Source organism: Manacus candei, unplaced genomic scaffold (genome assembly GCF_025592945.1).
Source record: "Manacus candei isolate 608988 ecotype Guabito, Panama unplaced genomic scaffold, ASM2559294v1 h1tg000050l, whole genome shotgun sequence".
NCBI lineage: Eukaryota > Metazoa > Chordata > Aves > Passeriformes > Pipridae > Manacus > Manacus candei.
This window is the reverse complement of record NW_026138098.1, coordinates 28,451,214-28,471,219: the sequence shown is the minus strand read 5'-3', so window position 1 is coordinate 28,471,219 and position 20,006 is coordinate 28,451,214. Positions and strand designations below refer to the sequence as shown.

Here is a 20,006-nt window from a genome sequence, read left to right as displayed (position 1 = left end):
GGCCCCTGCCCTCGGGCGGTGCCCGTGCCCGGCCGCTGCCACAGCCCCGCGGGGCCGGGCGGGCCCAGCGCTGCCCTGCGCTGCCCTGCGCTCCGCTCCCCTCGGCCCCGCTGCCCGGCCGATGTCCGTGGGTGCGGCAGCCGCGGCTCCCGCGGGGGCGGGCCCCGCGCCCGGCGGCCCCGGCCCACGCAACGCGGCGGCGGCGGCGGCGGAGGTGAGGGGGGCGGCCCGGAGGGACCGCTTGGTTACTCGGGACTCCGCAGGTGGGCAAGGTGGGTGCGCCGCGACCGCGGAGTGTCCGCAGTGGAATGTGTTGCCCCGGAGAGCCTTTGCTGGGAAGGCAGAAGTGAGCGGGCGAGGCGTTTGGGAGGTTGCCTTGTCATCTTGTGCCTACGGGCACAGCGCCGCACCAGTGCGGTGCAGCGATCCCTGAGCGATCTGCGCTGGCCGAATGACGCTGATGGCACAGGATCCTTCTCCTAAGCCCCGCTGAGCGCTCTCTGCGCTGTGCCAAACCCCGCTGTCCGGCCGGGAGCCAGCGCTGCCAGCGGTGCTGTGACCTCGATGGCAAAGCTCAGCCCCGGCTCTGCGCGGAGCTGATGGTGACCTGCACGCAGCCTCTGTAGCTGTTCTTGGGTCTGTTGGGGTTTGTTTGGGGTTTTTTTCATTCGCTATTTCCCCCTTTCTAAGGGAAAACAGTCGTTTAGGATTCCCTGCAACAAGGCACAAATTACAGGAGTCACAGGCTTGCTGTAAACTTTCCTGGTTTCAGCCCACAGTTGGAAAAGAACAACGAAAACTGACTGGACACGTATTTGACAGCTTTGTTTTTCTTCTCCAAGTACCTGTATTAGAAACTGAGCTCTGCATTTTAATCCAGTTGCTGCTGTTGATACATTTTGTCACTTAAAACTGGTAACCTAAGCTCTATGGTTACATATGTAAACAGGAGATGGTTAAACCACCAGGTGCTTAGGTGTTCTTTACCTTAAAAAAGAAATTTTCTTATCTTGGGAAAGTAGGTGCCATGGAGATGTTAACTATTACATGATGTAGTGACTGCCTTTAAAAACAATAACTGAAAAGCTGATAAAATGAGAACTTAGTAACATACACTCAAGTCTTTGCAAACACTCTGGACTGGTATCCTTCTCTTCTCTTGGGACTCTGTCTTTCCACAGATTTCCAGTTTAACATAGTTACCAAAAACTTTTCAAATCTTTTAAAAATCAATTCTGAGTACACTATGTTGTATATCAAATCTTTTGTGGTAGCAGAAAGATGTACAGGGGGAAAAGGCCATGTAGGAGGGGAATAAAGTGTGAAATATCATTTTTTTTGTAAAGGTGAAAGTAGTCATGGTGAAGGATCTCGAGGAGAGGGTAAACAGCAAATTTGATCAATTGGTAAAGTGATACTGGCAGCAACAAACAGGCAAGCAGGAAACACTGGAGCTGCATTTCTGAAGGCATTGTATTACAGGGAAGGGAGATAATATTCTGTCATTATGTTGCTCTAGCATATCTCCCCAGAAATACTGGCTTTTGTTGGAACCCACAAAGCACATTAATAGAAATGTATTGGCAAAGTAGAATGAGATGAAGCAAACTGTGGTAGAAAATTTAGCTTCTTGGGAAAGATCAAAATGTAGGACTTAGGACAACTTGATAAAGGTGCTAAAAGGAATGCAGAAATACTAAGTTCTGTGAGAATCGAAGGATTTTGATTCAATAGGTCAAACGAAGCTGTACATGGAAGTAAAAGGAGGATTAACTCAACTTAGAGCTCAGCAGTGAAGGAAAGGGGATTGCAATGAGCTCTTTTGCATTGTAGAATAGCCTTACTTTGGAAGCAATATTGAACTTGTGCTGAACTTGTGGGAAAAAAATCTTTACTCTTGGTAATTACTTTTATATTCAGTTTGGCATTGGCAAGGTGGGAATTCAGAGTTAAAAATTTTTTACATCTCTGAAGTGTCAGCTTCAAACTCTTTAGCACTGCTTAGCCAGTGTATGGTTTGTGCTGTGGATCACTCCCCAAATAGCGTTGTTGATTCCACATGACATGTAATTAACGCTGGGTTCATTCAAAATTTTTGAAAACTCTAGGATTGCACATATCAGTCAACCAGTACAAAGCTTGGGTTTTCTTCATGCATCTGTGTAGTGAGTAGTTTCTTCAAGGCTCCATTCTCCTTGCTTTTCCACTGTTCTGAAAGGATGTAGATAATCATACTGGGGACAGTGCAGGAATCCGTGGGACAGAAAGGGCTTGTTTGTCATAAAGCCAAATGCTGCCTTCTCATACTGCCACTCCCTCAGGTGAGGGAGACTGAAACAAAGGCAGACAATCTTTTTTTCAGTTTTTTTTTACCCCTAAAGGAATGTCGAATATCTTTTTATCAAATAGGAAATGATAGTTTATTCCTGTGGCGTGCAAGTCTTTCACTTGGCTAAAGAAAAACATAAACCATGACCTTGTATGCATCTTTTTATGTGCCAGAGATGCACAGTATATTGCAGATCAGAAGTCAAACTCTAAGCAATCTGCTTCTGAAATCCTTAATGATACAAATGATACAACCAGGTTGCTGCAGTAACAGCAGTTCAAGGCTCCTCTATGCGCACGTTTACCCCTGCAGCTAAAATATAACCCGTGAGTAATGCCTCCAGCTCCATGAAGTAGTAGCAACTTTAACAATTGGAATTTCCATTACTTGTTTCCTCCCACCTTTATTTAGCTTGGGCACCGGTGGGGTTGATTTCATTCACTCCGTGGCTGTGCTCTCCCAGGCATGCAGCCGTCGCTCTCCAGAAGCCCGTTCACTGTACCGTGTCCCAGCGTGGGCTCCCAGCACGTGGGGATTGTTTCCGCCAGTGTAACACCTCTGAGGCAGTTGTGGCAGGACAGCTCTGCTCAGGCTCAGAGGCATTTGGTGGGGGTGGTGGCACTCTCCCCTGCTGTAGAGCCTGGTGCCCATCCAGCTTCCTCCCAGCTGTTCCCATCAGTCAGCTGGGAATAGCTCGGGATGGGGCGGGGCCTGGTGAGCTCTGGACAATTCTCTGCTTTGATATGTGTGGAGAAAATGTCACCCTGCTCCTGGAATATGTTTTTTGTTTAAATGTCAGTCCTTACATCAGTGACCTCATCTGACTCAGCACAGCTTCTCTCTGAAGGGAGGGAGCTATGAGCAAATCATAGATTTTGACATGGCAGGAGAATGTAGGGAAGAAGGCACACCAAGAGAAACAAAATACTGTTATCTGAGCAAACAAAAAATGAGTTTTGGAACGGTCTAACAGGCAGTTACGTAAAGCAACTAAAACCTAATCTAAACATCACAAGCCTCTGAAAAACAAGGGGACTGTCTATTATGTACACACAGTTTATTGCAACCTCGGGTTTCCCAGAAGGTGTTGCTGAGGTTTGTGCTGAGAGCTGTGATGACACTGTACCTGCTGCCCTTTTGAAAACAGGGTGGGGTTGAACCAGCCATCTGGGTGGATCACCAGCTTTCTGATTTAGAGGCTCATTGTATTGAAAGTCTGCAGAAAGTGAGACCTATGCTAAATGTCCCTAACAAATGGAGCTGTGACTACAGCATGAGCTTCTGTAGCATTTTAACTTCTTTATTAAGCACAGAACTTTCTCCAGGCAGGCAGAGGGGATACAGACACAGGAGGGAAAGGACTTACGGAGGCCTGGAGAAAGAAAACTGTGGAATGTTTTTTTCTCCAAATTGCACCTGGTAGTGATAGAGCTGTGGTCCTGTGGTGTTGAAGGGGAATGTTGGCCAGGACTCTGGCATATCCTCTCCACTTTCCTCTTAAAAGTGCCAAGCTATGCTGAACATTCATGCAGACACAGACAGAAACCAAAGGAGTAGGAACAAGTGACCTTAGTTTAACGTTTCATTCAAATGACAGAGCCCCTAATGAGATTCCCACTCTAGTTTCTTAGCACACCACCCAGCCTGAAGGATCTCTCAGATCCTTTCAGATGTCCTAAACTGATAAGGGAATGGCATGTTATAGATGTGAAAGTAGGAGAGAAGCACATAGTGTTTGATTAAACAGCATCTCTGTTTCTTAATTCTTAGCTCTGTTCAGCTTGCTGTGCAGTTTTATTCTGTTCTGGATTTCGTTTCCCCCCCCCTTTTTTTAAGCTTTTTTTTCTATGAATGACTGAAGGTTTAGGTATCAGAAGGTAACATGCACAGAATTCACAGTCCATAAAACTGTAACTTTTCTTCTAATACCTGTTTAGGTGATACTGTCTTTACTAGTGAAGCCATGACTTGCTATGTTTATCTTACTCCTGGTAAAGAGTTCTGTTCTCCTGAACCCTTTAAATGGAGCCAAGAAAGGGCACTAAACCAGCAGTCAGTTCTTAGGAAAAGGAAAGAAATACTGCAATGAGAATTTATCTTCAAACTTGGGTGTACATGTGACTTTCTAAAAAAAAAAATATTCAGTACTAGATAAACTGGCAGGCCTGGAAACTCTGCCATTTGAAGTCCAACAAGTCAGTTTTGTCTCTCCTCAAAGTCATCATCCAAACATCACTGGTTCTGGACTCATAGAGGACAGGTTATAAATCCTCTTGATGTAAATCAATACCTTAGAGGTATTTGTGAGACATCAAAAGCCCATCTTCTTCTCAGGCTGTGGCTTGCTATTTGCTTTAGTTTTGATTTGGGCCAGTTCTGCTGGCTTGGGGTAACTTCCATTTAAATCCATGTGAAATGCTGTGGTTTAATGTGGATCTCTGGAGAAAAGATATAATGATATGGTTACATGGTTTAGTCTATGCAGAGATTAATTATTCCCTTGTACAAATGGCTTTTCTGGCACTGTGAATACTAAACAGACACTATTGCTTCATGATTTTGAAAACTATTGACCATTTCCTCAGATAAAGACTGAGTTCCTGGTAGTGTTTGCTCCCTGCCATTTCACCACCAGGTATTTACCATGTTTTAAGGTAGGTGCATTGGCAGAGTGACCCATTATCAACATTCAAACTGAGCTGCCTCACTCTAGTGCATTGTGTGGTTTTGGTTGTCTTTTGGATCATCAGGGTAGAACTCATGCTTTCCCCCCCCCACACCTTAACATAATGGCAATTTTTTTCTAACCGGAGGATAAAGACGGATAAATGCTGCAGAGATACAGGAGAGGGCTCCTGGAGTTCCTGCACATATTAATGACTTGAAAGGGGAGAGCAGAAATTTTTTGTTTATATCTGTAGATCTGCCAACAGCTTCTCCCCTTCCCTCATGTCCTCTGCATTTTAGCAATTTCCAATCTAAGGCAGAAATGCTATCCAGCATTACTGAACAAGGGTTACAGTTTTATGGAAATGCCTAAGAACTGGAATATAAACTATGAAAAAATCAAGGAATAAATTAAGAAAGAGTTGGCTAACTATGTGTATTCTTAGCCTTTCATTTAAGTGGTGTGCCTTAAGAAGACTCGTATTGAAATGACGAGACAGGTATGTAGTGAAACTATGCTTTTGCCACAGAAATTAAATGCTGATTAGAAGTATCTCATGATACATCTTTCTGCATTCAGAGAGAATAAATTTTAATTTTCCCTTGAGAAAGCAAGGGCTGTGGAACCAAGAACCAAACATGAAGTTGTGGGGCTTTTTTGTGATGCTAAAACTTTTTTCAGTTTTACAAACTATTGCAAAGGAAGGTAAACACTTTTTTGGTGCCTTTCCTGCTACGTATTGTAAGATCTATGTAAAAAGAACTCACCTGTAGTGTATTATATGTCACAATGTAATAAACATGTGCTGAAGCAGAATTTAAAAATGGCTCTGTAGTTGTTAACAGGTTAGTGAAGAGATTTGGGTGTTTGGGATTTTAGCATTGGATTTTATTTGCTTGTTTTGTTAAAACGTGTTTTGTCCATAAAGTAACTGGGCAGGACGAGGGGCTTCAGAAGCCTAGAAAGATCTGTCCCCTTCCCTGAGGACTATATTAGATCTCTGAGTCATGAAGTCTTTGCATAGTAGGTGTCTGGTTACAAACCTTTTATGGGCCCTGCTCAGCTGGGATATCAGCATCTGCATTATAGCTCCCATCTATTCTTAGGTGGTATCAGAGCACGACTGAACAGGCAAGGCAGACAGAGAATTGCTTTTGTTACGTAAAACTCTTCCCTCTTCTCATTCTGCTGTTTTCACACTTCTCTCTGTCCACCCCATCCCTGTGTTCTGCAGTGCCTTGTTGTGGTGTGGGGAAAGCAGCACAGCATGGCTTACAGCGTGACTCTGAACGGACCTGGACCGTGGGGCTTCCGCCTGCAAGGGGGCAAGGACTTCAACATGCCCTTGACCATCTCCAGAGTAAGTGTGCAAAAAACCTTGTGGGGCTTGTTTAGGTTGGAAAATAGCAGTCACATGCACCCTCTGACTAGCAAAATAGAGGATCTTTGCACCCAGGTGTGAATCAAGAGAATATAACGTGGACTTTAAATATACCTGTTCAAAGTACAACCTGGCATGGGTAATGCCTCAGGAAGACAGTTCTGGTTAGTATATTTTTATGAATGGCAATACTGTCTCTCTTAAATGAGCAGTTCTATTTTGTACAGTGTTGTCTCTTTTTCTGCTGGTAGGGGCCTCAATGATGCTGTCTATTTGAGGGGAAGGGAGTAGAAGAACTATGAATGAGAATATAGATTATATTTCTAGAAAATAAACATGTGACTGCTTGTAAACTTGTGAAGTCAGGTGTTAAAACTGGACAAAGACAGGGATATGTGTCCCCTCCTGTGACGGGGTGCAATAATTGGATAAAAATTCAATATGTCAAGCAGAAGATTCAGTAGTGCTTAAAATACAGTCTTAAATTATGCAGAAGCCTTCCATTTGCAGCTGACAAACAGCATGTGATTTAATAATTAATTACCTGGTGCATCTGTCAATTACAGATGAGTCCATTTATTTCCTAGCTGCCTTTTCTTCTTGTTCCCCTTAAAGCATTATTTTAAGGTGCTGCACTTGAGTACTCTTATGATCTGAATTAGCTCAGTTTCTTAAAAGTTTTTAACATTGGATGGTTTTCAGGAAACTTGATTTTCCCTTACCTACCTTTCTCTTATCAGATAGTGCCGTGTAACTTCTGGTAGCTCCCCTCTCTTTTTTTTTTGTTTTTGTTTTTTTGGGGTGGTTTTTTTGTTTGTTTTTTGTTTTCTTCTTTTTGACAGTCTCAAATCTGCTCCAGAATGTTCAGATCTCTTTAGAGAAGTCTTGGTTCCTCCACAAATCACCTGCAGAAGGCTTATTTTGCAGTACAGTGACAAGAGAGGTTACTTACATAACAGTGTTTAAAAGGAATACCAGAATGATTTAATCAGACAAACAAGGGGAATGCAAACAAAAGGTCTGCTCCACTGGAAAAAAAAAAAAAAAAAGAAGAAAAAAAGCCACCTACACCACTTTTAAAAACTGTATTGGGTTTTTTTCATAATGGAAAAAATACAGTCTGTTAAGTTGTGGGTACAAAATTGGTATCTCTGCAACAATTGTGATTCAGAGTCAATCTGTGAGCTTCTGAAATCTTAACTCTGCTTTTTCATATTCATCCTGTGAAGCTTTGTATCATTTGATCTCCCTTGTTCTTATGCACATTAGCCCTTTCTCAGAAGACAGAGCTGCATTTACCTTTATTATTAAGGCCTATGATGATGAGAGGAACTTTTCAGAACTCCTTTTGCAGAAACAGTGCAGTAACTGCCAAGAAGGATGTTTGGTCAGTATTATTAAAAGCAAGCAAATAAAAGACAACCTAAAATACCCCCTACCCACAAAAATAAACTCACTACATGAACTCAGATTAATTTCACTTGTAAATAGTGTTGATCTTTCTTTTCCTATCCCACCCAAGGTAAGTACAGAGAGGTGCCAACATATTTCTGCAGGCATTTTCATGACACTTTGCAGCCTGACAGTCATACCTAGAGGCTGTCAGTTGAGCAGCAGGGCTGTGGCACTTGCACTGTGTATGACACAATCAGTAATGAAAAGCCAGTTGTTTCCCAAATAACTCATTGTCTCATATTGTAATTTATTAAAGTGTAAACTCTATGCCCAGAGGCTGTATGATTCTCCTGGGGCTTTTGAGACCATATGAGGAGCAGGAGTGAAACTACAATGGCTGAATTCCCAGAGGTGTGGAGGAATTACCTCTTCCCACAGCTGACTGCTTTTCCAGCAGCAGCAGTGTCAGAAAGCACTGCTAAATGTTTTGAGCTCTTTCTCAGTGAGGCTCAGCTTTTAGCTGGGACTATTGATTTGGGATGGGACTGGATTTGTATCCTGCCTTCTGAGGGGAAAAGCATACATACAAGAATGAACACAGCCACTTTCAGGGCAAGCTGGGATAGTAATGCCTGATGGTTGTGATGTTTTTAATTGGAACACCGTGTAATACATGGCTTTTGATGGTAATAGTGTATATTTTTCTTTAGCATCTTTCACATAAATATGTCTCCAAACAGATCCAATATTCCCCTTAATCAGGAATTTGCAGTCATAAGGGAGTTGAGGTGTGAACTTAGCCATAATTGCAATCTTATCATGGGGGAAAAGGAAATCTGTACTTACATTCTCAAGATATTCTTGGGGGGCAATGAAGGGAAAGATAACTGGGAGGAAAATCCCTTTCTTGGAAGAGGCACACAGCTTTAAATGTTGCTAGTGGATGCTGTCCACTTATCTATGGACTGGTTTTGATCTACAGTTACCCTGAGATATGACTTTCTATGTGCAAGATGAGTCCTAAACCCCAAACACTTCAAATTAAAGGGTCTTGTAATTGCTTTTGCCTGTGTAGGTGCAGGGTCCCTCTCTGTGTGCAGACAGGGTGTGCATGCAGACATGCTCATTACACTCCACCTGCCCCCAAGCAATTAGCCTGGCTGTGGGTGGGCCACAGAAAACAAAAAGGATCATCCTTTTTCAGGAAAGCTCTGTGCTCTTCTGTCATGCTGCAAGAGAGTTGCTTCTGAGCTCCTGAGGAAGATGATGGCAACAGTTGAACACACTGGGATGGTTCATCCCATCTACTGTATTATGCCAACATGTTTCCAAGGGCCTTCCCAAAAGTGGGTGCTAATGTTATGCCATAATGAAACTGGCCCATGCACAGTCATAAAGTGGACTTGGAACTAGAGCTGTGGTTTAGCTGGCTGTTCACCTGCACTCTGTAAGCCAGCCCTATACAATTCCCACCCCTCTTGCACTTTACCTGAGGACCAGGAGAGAAATCCTGAAGGTCTTTGAAGCCTAGTGATGAAAGCACAATACAAGATTGTGGCATTGCTAATGCTCCTGCTCAGGAAAAATGCTCTTAAAGCAGTGGACAAGGAAGGGAATTACTCAGAGCTGTTTGGCACAACAGTTCACTTTAAAAGGGAATCTTTAAAGTAGTGTCTGAGATGCTGTATTTTCTTGCCTTCAGGTAGGTCCAGGTGATCAGCTCATTGCTGAATAGTCAACAGCATAAGACACAGGACTCACAGTCAGTCAGCTGGGTGACAGGTGAAGATGTGTTCCTCTGAAATGGATTGTTCTGCTTATGTGTTCTTTATCTAAAAATAAATGCCTGACTAACATAGTGGGTGGGGACAAGAAAAGAGGAGATAAAACAAGTAGGGAAGAGTTAAGGCCATTCTGAAGCTTTTACACTCCTTTAACCATGGCATTGGAAAATAATCTGTGAAGATTTTAAGACTATTATTTCAGTCCCCACCCTGCATACCATCCTACCCTCTAGAAAAATCCTGTGCTAAGATGTCAAATTCTGTCATGAGATGTCATGGGCAGGTAGCAGAGGTAGGAAAACAGTATTGACAGACTTTTAGCAAAGCTGAGCATCTGTCAGCCCCGCTGAAATGAATGAGACTTGCGGGTTGTTGGCAAAGCTGAGCTGTCACCAGTGGCATGATCACACACATAAACCTGGTCTTTCCAAACTGACGTGGGCAGCAAAGCCGTTTATTTTCTCCTACTGCTTGCATGGACTGTCTGGAAGCAAGCAGAATTCATTAATTTTACAGACCTAATCCTCTCTAAGAAGGCTTTTGGACATAGTTAATTATCTAAGTGCTCTGTTGCCATGTTACCTAAGATGGTACAATTGTACATGGTCAGATGCAATAGCAGAACCTCTCCACGTGTTTCTGAATGTTTATTGCTGAACAGTTAATTTTCTAGTGGGACAGACTGGCTTGCAGGGGATGCAATGAGCTGAAAGGTGTGCAGGAACTATCATCACCTGAGGTAATGGAAATATTATCTAGAACACTGTGGTAACTCATGACTGGTATATTCTTTTTGTGGTTATCCATAGTTTTGTATTTCCTAGTAGAGAGGTTTTTTAGTTGCTTGGGTTCCAAATCAAAAGCCAGAGCCTGAAGCGGAAGGAGATAATGTTTAAACAAAACAAAAGCATTCAAGAACTATTTTTCTTTATTTGATTAAGGGAGTAAAAAGCTGAAAGATGATGATGATGTAAGCACAATGAGGGGAAACAGCAAACACTACTATGAAAAAAATTGAAGTAGCTGATCTGTATGCTTATTCTGATACAAGCAGCCTGAAACTGCTCTTTGAGGCTGGGGGAAACCCCTGGTCTAGCATTTTGCAGTCTGTCTCTGCAGGAGCAGGAAGGTTTTTGTCACAGTTGTTAGGCTCTTTCCTTTCATCAGCATCCCTTCCTGATTGCTTCCTGTCCCTCCTCCACTCCCTAGCATACATATGTCAGCCTCTGGCTGTGACTGCCTTTGCTTTAGAGGAGCTGTGTGAGAGTACTCATTTCCTGGGGGCTATTGCATATCAGTGCCTTACAACAGACAAGTGATGGGGGAAGGCAGTCCCTCTATTTTTTTTTTTCTATTCTTGAAAGCAGGGAAACCTCAAATGATCTGGGTCAGGCTCTGTGCATTCTGCAACTGTCATTTGAATGGCCATGTGGTGCTGTACATAAATTATAATAAGAATGCAGTTTACCTCTATTGACTGAACTGAAGCAATTTAACAAGTTCACTTGAAATGCTGATCCCACATCACCTCTGGTGAATCCAGCTGCTGAGCAGTTGTCCTGCAGCTACATCTGCAACTTTGAGAGGTGTTTTTTTCATCTCCAAACAGGAAGTCCTTCACAATACCAAAAGCCACAGATTATTGTTTATAATTGTTGATATTCTACTAAACTAACAGGTAAGTCTCATGTCCTCTGAAAGTCTTCCTCTTTAACTACTATGCAGTAGAGAGGTTTCTTTTTTTCCCCCAAAGTTCAAATGACTGAGTCAACTTCTGAGAAGGGAGTGGGCCATTTAATATAATGACTGTCTTATATCTAGATAAACTGTAGTAATTTCTTATGCCTGAGCAGTCACATTCTTCCAATCTTGTTACAGTTTAACTCAAAATAGTTCCTTGTGAGAGGAAAATTAAATACTTCCAGGCTGGCTTTTAAGAACACTTCAAAACTTTCCTATCTCTTTTTTGATAAACCAACTATTCTGGAGGCATCAGCATTTTAATTTGTAGATCACTTCTTGAGCAACAATCACCCTATCTGCAGTTACAGCATTCTGAATTCTGTTGCATCCAACCATTTGTTATATGTGCAGATGTGTCAGTACCATGAGAGTTCTAGTTGCTTTAGGTGATGTGTTTGCTTTCAAACTAATTTACAAGCCAATTCTTGTGTGTTTACAGCTACAGTTATCAGAAGTTATTGTATTTCTGGGAGCCCAAACCCTACAAGTAACTCCTCAGCCTCCTGATTTGGTATTGTTTATTTGAGACGTTCCAGGAGTCAGCATCTGTACTATAAATGGCAGATCAGTATACAGGGCATTTGTATGCTAAGATTGCATGTCTAATCAAACACAACAAGATAGCTTTCAGGAAGGATGTGGAGCTAACTACAGCTTTTGGTCAAATGATTTCTCTTTTAAATCAAGTATGTACTTGGAACAGCAAGGCAGCCCCTCTTATCTGTTTGTGTGATTAAAGTAATCACTAAATACTAACTCCACTGCTGAAGGTCAGGGTATATAAGGAGTATTATGTACTCTGCACAGTGTCTCTGCAAAAATCATCTGTTTAAGGTTGTGTTCTGCAATTCTATCCTTGTTTTGAATTTCAGGAGAAACATTTAGCCCTGTTAGAATATAGGCCAGATTAATATGAGTAATGGCCTGTAGTAGCTGAGGTACTTCTTAAATGATGTTACATCATCAAACCTGCTGCTCTGGCTGCTCTGACATGTAATACATAACCTGTGGTTGAAGCCTTTTCGTTATTTCACCTGCTAAATGTAGCTCTTTTCTTTGGGGTGTGATTGTATCTGAGTCATCAATACTCACGTGGCATTATCCATGAAAAGAGCTCAGGATATGAAATAACAGGGCTGAATGGCAACTATAATTGATTATAAGTGATTGCCAGTTATAAAGTGACTTGGCAGCTTTCTTCCCTGCAAAAGAAGGCATATGGTGTTAGTTGTGAGAAACTTGGGCCCAAGATTGATAAGAAACTGAGAAGTTCACGAGTGAGGATAACAGTAGTTAGTGTAGTTTTATGGAGGAGGAGGAGCAGAAGGTTTCTTAACCTAAGGAAACAGATCCACAACTCAAATGGGTTATGTTCCTTTTTCTCTTGTTTTAACATTTAACAGTGTTCCCTAGCAACCGGATAGTCTGGTCTGACAAATTGCTCAACTTTTGGCCTAGAGTTTATTTATTGGAGAATACAGTTCATGTAGTATTTCAGGAAGTCTTCAGATTTACAGGATTATTATTAAAGTTAATAATTTTGCAGATCTTTTAGAACCAGTAAACACATCAGGAAGTAACAATTAAATTCTGAATTTAAAGCTGCTGAACTGTTAGTGCTTTATAATTAAAATACACAATAAGCTTTTTTTCAGGTAGAACTTTTTATTAGTGTCTGATGTCTGAACTCTGTAAATGACTGTCTTAATAACACAGCAGATAACTGTCATTAGCTCCATTCTGAATGCATTATTGCTAAATGTTCTCCAGCAAGTGGAACACAAAGAGAAATTAGCTCTGCAAATATGTTAACATTAACTCTCTATTCTAGCAGCAGCAGTTCTCATCTGGTCACTCTTGTTATCTAATGAGCAGCATAAAGTGTATGTTATTTTATAACTATCTAAAATGTCGGTATTTAAAAAGAAAACAACAACTCAAACCTTGATTAGCACTGTGAAAGTATGAAAATGCTGTACAAAATGGAATGGCCTTCACCGTAATCTAGATTCCATGATGGACTTGGAGCTAGCTGAGAGCACAGTTTCATGGAGCTGATCTGTATGTAACTAGAAATTTCTGCACATAGATACCTGAGGTGCCACCATTTAAATGCCTAATATAACATTAAATGGTGTCCAATATAACAAGAGATACTGCTCTTCTTTTTTCACTGATTTTAATTGCAAGATTAGCCAGATGATCAATGTGTAGGTAAATTACTAATCCTCATTAAAGATCACGAGAAGGGGAGAGGAAGGAGGAAAATTTCTGCTGAACATGGTAAAAAATCAATTGCAACTGCAAGCCTTGAGGAAATAAATGAATTTAAAACATTGTCCGGCAATGTCAGCAGTAGTATGTTGAAATGAATAATGCTAATTGAAAAAGAATGGCTTATATACAGCATGTTAAAGAGCTGTTTCTTCTGTACCAGTGTAATTAAAGCCTTTATAAAAAGCTTACCTGAGAACAAAATCTCAGAAGAGGCTTTTTGTTACAATTGTCTATATTCCTAAATCCTAATTTGATAAAAGTAAGTTATGACATTTCATAAATGGTGTTTCATACAGAATTTCATTCTTGCTGGTACTGAGTGAGGACAAGGCCTGCTGTTCAGGCACATTGTGTTGACCCGTAATTTACATTAGATATTTAAAAGCAAACAGATACCACCTGTCAGAATGTGCTACATAGCTGATGATTAAAAAAGTTTATTTCACTTAGCAGCTATCATAACCTCAGGTCCTAAAAGAAATAAAGCTTGATTATATGAAGCTGGCTCTGAAACTCAATTCAGCCTTACTGTTGGATATCCTTTGGAAACAGTTCTAAAAACTTCCATGTTTTTCAGACCAATGAAGAGTATAATATTTCTCCCAAATGTAAAGCCGTTTGTGTTCTTCTGAGAGATTTTCAGGGAAAAGGGAACCCAATAAATAGGGAGAAGAAAGTATCTGGAATGAAATATCCTGAAAAAAATGCATTTTTAGCTTACGAATGGCTCCAGATGACATCTTGAATGGGCTTCATACAAGGTGACTCCTCTTTCTATTAGTGGTGGCTAGAAGCCATTTTCCCAAAAAGTCAATGAGATCTTGCTCTTCTTTTAGGAAGATCTAATGGGTCAAATGTCTTAACGGCATGCAAATCCCCTGACAAGGGTAGAGTTACTTTCTGCACCTCCCACATGCGTGGCTGGTGTTGTGATCATCTGTGCCACAGGTGTTCAGTGCCTGGACACTGCATAAATAGGTTTTAACCTTTCTCCAAAATCCTTCAAAATAAACTTGATTTGTGGCAATGGCAGCTGAGGATTAGGAGGAACACAGCCTTTCATATGTTCCCACCATACTCCCACCTTTCCCTTGCTCAGAGTCCAAATTCCAGCCACTGGACTATTTTGGCCCCCTTGCCTCTCTTGCTTAGCCATACAGATATAACCACTTATTATTATTAAAAGTAACAGGCTTAATGACACATGCTTACTATAAACAACTGATGGGTTCTCAGTTTAAAGCCAGCATTAGTGACAATTAGTCTTTGTGGCGTGAATAAAAATATTTGTAGTGCATTGTAGTACTTACTATACCTGGTTAGGGTGCCACGTACACTCTTGAGAAGCCTCTGTGGGACTCTCATGCTATATTTAAAGCATCCTGTAACTTAGGAAGCTATTTTGAATTGGAAGCTATGCTACATTTACCTCAAGCTTCTGGAATGGGACATCGTATCCAAAACTCCAAAAATACTACGTGTAACCCCAGATTCCAGTACCTAGTGCCAAATTGGAATGCTCTGGTATTAGGATGAATTTGGGTTGTCTTTTCTTGATCCTGAGGGCCACTGGGACCGTCCTGCTCTATTTGAGAATGTCAGCATTCTCTCCTTACCTAGTCATAGCTGGTTCAAAAATGGCCAAGGGCAGTTGGTACTATGTCAGGTGTTTAAAAAGCAAATAGGCAGCCAAAACAAGATGTTCTTTTTCATCAGCATTGGCTAAGGTTAACTGTTGTAGGAAATAAATGGATAGTCTTTCTGCTAATTTTTTTTGACAGGAATTGCAAAATACAAGTACCTTCCCAACCTACTGTCACAACTGCTTTCCTGTCTAAAAGATTCTTATCTCACTTGTTTGCTTAAATTATCTAACAAATTATTCAAGATAAAATCCTTTTGTCAACTGCATGGGGTGGGATGGGTCAGGATCTCTCTATTAAATGTGTGCTTTGCTTTCTTGATGACAAGAAGTGGTCAGCAATCTGTAAGCATCATAGACTGTGTGAAAAACAAACCAAACCTATTTGAACAGTAATCTTTTCTCAGTTTAATTGCCTGCTGCTTGGTACTGCTCCTTTTCAGTGCAACACTTCTCAAAATGCAGCGTGTGCTGTTTTGGCACATAGTTGTCTCAGGATGAGTGTGCAGAGCTGTGGGTAGCAGAGTGTTGACACCTGACAGGAAGAGGGAGCAGATTATTGGGGTGCCAGAATTGTTTGGCTGTTTCCTCTCTTCTGAGGGGGGCACTGTCCCACCCCTGAGCCCTGTGTGCCCTGGTTGCAGCAGTCAGCTGCAGGACAAGTACTGACACTGCCGTGCTCATGGGGGAGACCTCTAACGTTGGCTCTTGGCTTTCCTCCTCGCTCCATGTGGGATGGTTCTCTGCTGTCTCCTCCTTCCATATGCCTGGGATGTGGCCTTCCTCCCCTGCCTGCCTTCCCTTGCACTACTCCCACACATTCTATCTCACCAAAGTCTGCTATCCTTTCTTTGCTCCCGGCTTTCCATGATGTTCAGATTAAGTGCACTGAGGGTGGAGGAGCAAAGAGATGAAGACAGCGTTTGGAAAGTGAAATTTAGACCCTTCTACAGGGTGTTAAAATTTCTTGTAGAACAGTAAAGGGAAAGGAAGAATATGCAGGTTGTACATGTAGATGTGCAGGAAGGAGCTGGCTAAATATGGGACCTCATGGAAGTTCATAACTGCTCTGTGTGGAGCTGTGGAGTTTCCTGTTTCTCTGATTACATGTGTTGCTGTATTAAATAGTCTTCTTTAGCCTGTGTTGAGGAACTCATGCTGCAACTAATATCAATATAAATTCTGTGTTGAGAATATCTGCTCTGAGCATTCCTGGAAGATACTTTCTTCCCTTTACAGTCACACATCTTATAGTCCACAAAAGGATGCTTTTGTACTGCTCATCAGTAATTCTCTTTTCCTATGTATCTGTGCTTAAGTTTCTGTAGAGCTTTGCTTCCTCACCCTGCAAAATATAATTTTAGAATGTAATCTCCAACTTCAAAATATGCTGAACATAGTAAGACGTATTACTTCTTTTTCAAAAAAAAAAAAAATAAAAATACAAGCAGATATTGATTATGAGCAAGTTCTTCATGGCAAAACATGGGAATATGTGCATCATTTCCAAGCCCACGTTGTATCTTCTGAGGCTAACATCACTTACTTGATTAAATTTCTAGAAAACATTCTTTAGATGACCTAAAGAAATAGACAAGTGGATAAAAGAGTTTTTAAAAAAATTCCACCCTGTGGAGTAACAGAAAAAATAGGCTTTTGTGGAAAATGTGCCTTGTGAAGATGTGTGTGTGTGTCCTAGATGGCAATGGAGAGAGCCCCAGTGACTCACATCAAAAAGTCTGGATCTTCAATTCATATAGATCTAGTATTCTTTTTTTTATACAACATGATTCTGTGTTTTTTAGCTTTGGGAATCAGAGGTGAATAAAGTGGAGGGGGGGTGGGAGCAGAATAAACCTGTAAGATCTAGAGAATTTGTGAATTAATTCCGTTTTAATTTCAAATCAGTTTTATCTCGACCTAATTCTAATTCCTTTTCTAGGAAGGATGAGATGTCTAAGGATTGATGATTTGCATGAACAGGGTTGCTCTCTGGAAGAATGTGAAGTGGGTTTGGTTTTTTCCCGAGTGTGTGACTTGCCATGGAGGTTATCCCAGCTTGTGGGAACATTCCTGGCCTAAAAAAAAAGTGATCATCACTTCCACAATATTGAAGACATATTTGCAGTATGATTGACAAGATGAGGAGGTGGTATATAATTTCTTGGCATGTCAAGGGACTGGCAGCGAATGAAACCAAAACTAGAACTTAGCTGCTTTATTTATCCCTTGAACAGATGCAGTGCAAGCAGCTGCAGTAAGATCTTTTATACATTCCACCCACAATTCCCTGGAGTTCATGTGTCCTAAAGACAACCTGGAAAAGGAGGCAGGACATTCTCTTGTACAGTATTATATTTTATAAGTACAGTGTGAGATGCTGATCCTTCTCATGGGGAAAGAATTCCAAGCTGGATCTGAGTTTCATGCCATTTGATGATATGAGTAGATGTCTTTTGCCACTCAGAGTGTTTAGCTCAAACACTTAATTTGGGCTCTAACCTTTTTGGTTTATTAAAAGTCTTTATAGACCAGGAAACAGCATAAATAAGTAGTTTTATTGTAATTTAACACTTATTTGCCTTATTAACTGGACATTTGTTTAGTTGTATCTGAGGAAAGCATCACTAAGAGGACTGGTAAACAATACTGCTTGTTTTGTCTCCATTAGGTCTTGATCCTCCTCCACTGGTTTTGCAGAGATTGGATTGGGTTCCCATATTAAATGCACCTCCAAGCTCAGGAGACCAGGGAAGAGCCCTTGCCATGTAGTTGATTGTTTGGCCTCTTTGTTCAATGTGTGGATAAAGGGTTTAGGTATAAACTTTCCTTGTTGGCACTTAATTTTAGAACATCCACAGTGAATGTTCTGGCCTGGATGCCACAAGGCTTTAGTTTTAATCTTCCCATAAAGTATCTGCTCTCGGCTACTGTCTGAGGAGAGACTATCTGGCCCATACATCCACACTAGGGTGAGGCTGCCCTGGGATATACTAATACTGTAAAAAGATATTTAGAAAATACTCTCTAAAATATTGTCTTTTTTCCACAGCAGAGAACCCAATTTTAAAGTAGCAAAATATGGATCAGGAACTATTGAAAAAAGCCCCTAAGTTGCCAAAGTCATTCTGAAAATAGAGGGTACGTGCCATCCTCTGAAGCTGTTCATACCTTCCCACCATTGCAGCAACGACATTGATGTGATACTCAGGAAAAATTACTTTTCTCAGTGTGTCATAAGAGAAAAGCATTTTTCTGGCTCAGTTCTAACACCTTAAAATCAGTGACGGTGACCACCTTGAAATGGTGAAGTTGAAACATCTAATTGTTTAATACTTATTTGAATATTTTCATATATTTATTGAGTAAAGCCACAATATTAAAAGCTCCAAATCCATAGTCTTTTAAAAAATAAATTAAAAGCATGTTTGTTTAGAAAGATACCAAATCCTGAGAAGAGATGAAAAATGCAGTGACTTGCAATGTCCATAATACATTTTTAGTTGAACTTAGTTTTTCATTTTTGGTTGGAATGCAAGAAGTGTTCTCCCCATTTTCCCTCCTGAGTGGGATTTTCCCTCACTGCCTGTGACTTGTGTATTTATTTTTGGATACAAATGGCCTATGGAAAAATCTCTCCTGCTTATTTTTTGAGTACACCTGTGATGAACAGGTACTCTTGATTATATATATGCATATAATAATATATGTAGCTTTTCTCTGTCATTTGATACACCATGACTTGCATTTTATCTAGTTTATCTTGCTTTGATACCAGAATAAGTAAAATCTAGGCTTTTTTGATGGTATCTTTTTACTTTTTGTCCAGTTTCATTCCTTTAGTATGCCAGAACATGGAGACTTGAATTTTCCTCCCAACTGTAGTGCTTTGTTTCCTTTTGCTAATGTTTTCACATGCCTCACCTATTTAGACAAAAGTTTTGATGGCTGTGGGTGTTTTCTTTTTTGGATGAATTTGCAAAACTCGTCCAGCAGGCTCAGCATTTCCAACTGAGCTTTGGGCACCAAGGACGAGCAGCCATTGGTTTGGCTGTGCCTTTTGACACTTTCTTCCTCTGTGACTTGTATCACTTTGTAGTGCAAGTAGGTTGCACCATGACAGCCCTCAATTGACTTAGATAACACAACAGAGAGAGTGCCATGGCCTCATGTTTAAGGAGAGCTGCCTATAGGCTGCACTTAAAAATTGATAATATGAATTTTAACCTCTGCTTAGCTTTGAAATACATCTTTTACTTCCTGTAATTGTTGACTTTTTTTGAAGCGTATTGTCTTTTTCTTTTCTGTTCTTACCTCTGACACATTCATCATCTGTTTTTTATAGCTAATTTTCATTGCAAAGACTAGTGAGAGAGACTAGGACAGAACTTTATGTTTTTGATTAAAATATACATTTTCCATTTTGTGATATGAGAAGACCATGTTACAAGGTATCCTTTTTGTTGGCTTCACTCCAGCCTACTGTTATCCAGATTCTCAGTGTACATGCAACTGGTTCTGTCCTCTCAGTAGAAACCAAAGTAACTACAAGACTGAACAAATACTAGGAATGTAAGCATATAATTGGAGATAGTAAGGCTGTTAGGAAGCATTGTATATAAGGCTGGATATCTAGGATGCATGTGGAAATGACTGGTAATTTTTTCATTTGCCATCTCTCACTATCAAAACATTTGGCAATATTCTGCTAGGAGTGGGATGATATTTCGAGATTTAAGTTTGGATTAAGTGATGTCTAGAGAAAGGCCAGGGTCAAGTCTGGCAGG

The 20,006-nt window shown here is 40.9% G+C and overlaps 1 protein-coding gene across 9 annotated transcripts in view; it reads left to right on the top strand.

The window, feature by feature from the left end:
- The first annotated feature begins 143 nt into the window (after window positions 1–143).
- The window catches only part of LDB3 (LIM domain binding 3), a 122,429-nt gene continuing 102,566 nt past the window's right edge, over window positions 144–20,006 (top strand). For 6 of the 9 annotated variants that reach the window (XM_051799829.1, XM_051799828.1, XM_051799826.1 and 3 more), the window contains exons 1-2: window positions 6,021–6,128; window positions 6,232–6,357. In XM_051799829.1, coding sequence (XP_051655789.1) covers window positions 6,265–6,357 — 93 coding nt within the window. In that variant the 5' untranslated portion in view covers window positions 6,021–6,128; window positions 6,232–6,264. Of the gene's footprint in view, window positions 273–6,019; window positions 6,129–6,231; window positions 6,358–20,006 lie in introns of those variants that run through there. The other 3 variants (XM_051799822.1, XM_051799827.1, XM_051799830.1) reach the window with 3 other exon arrangements.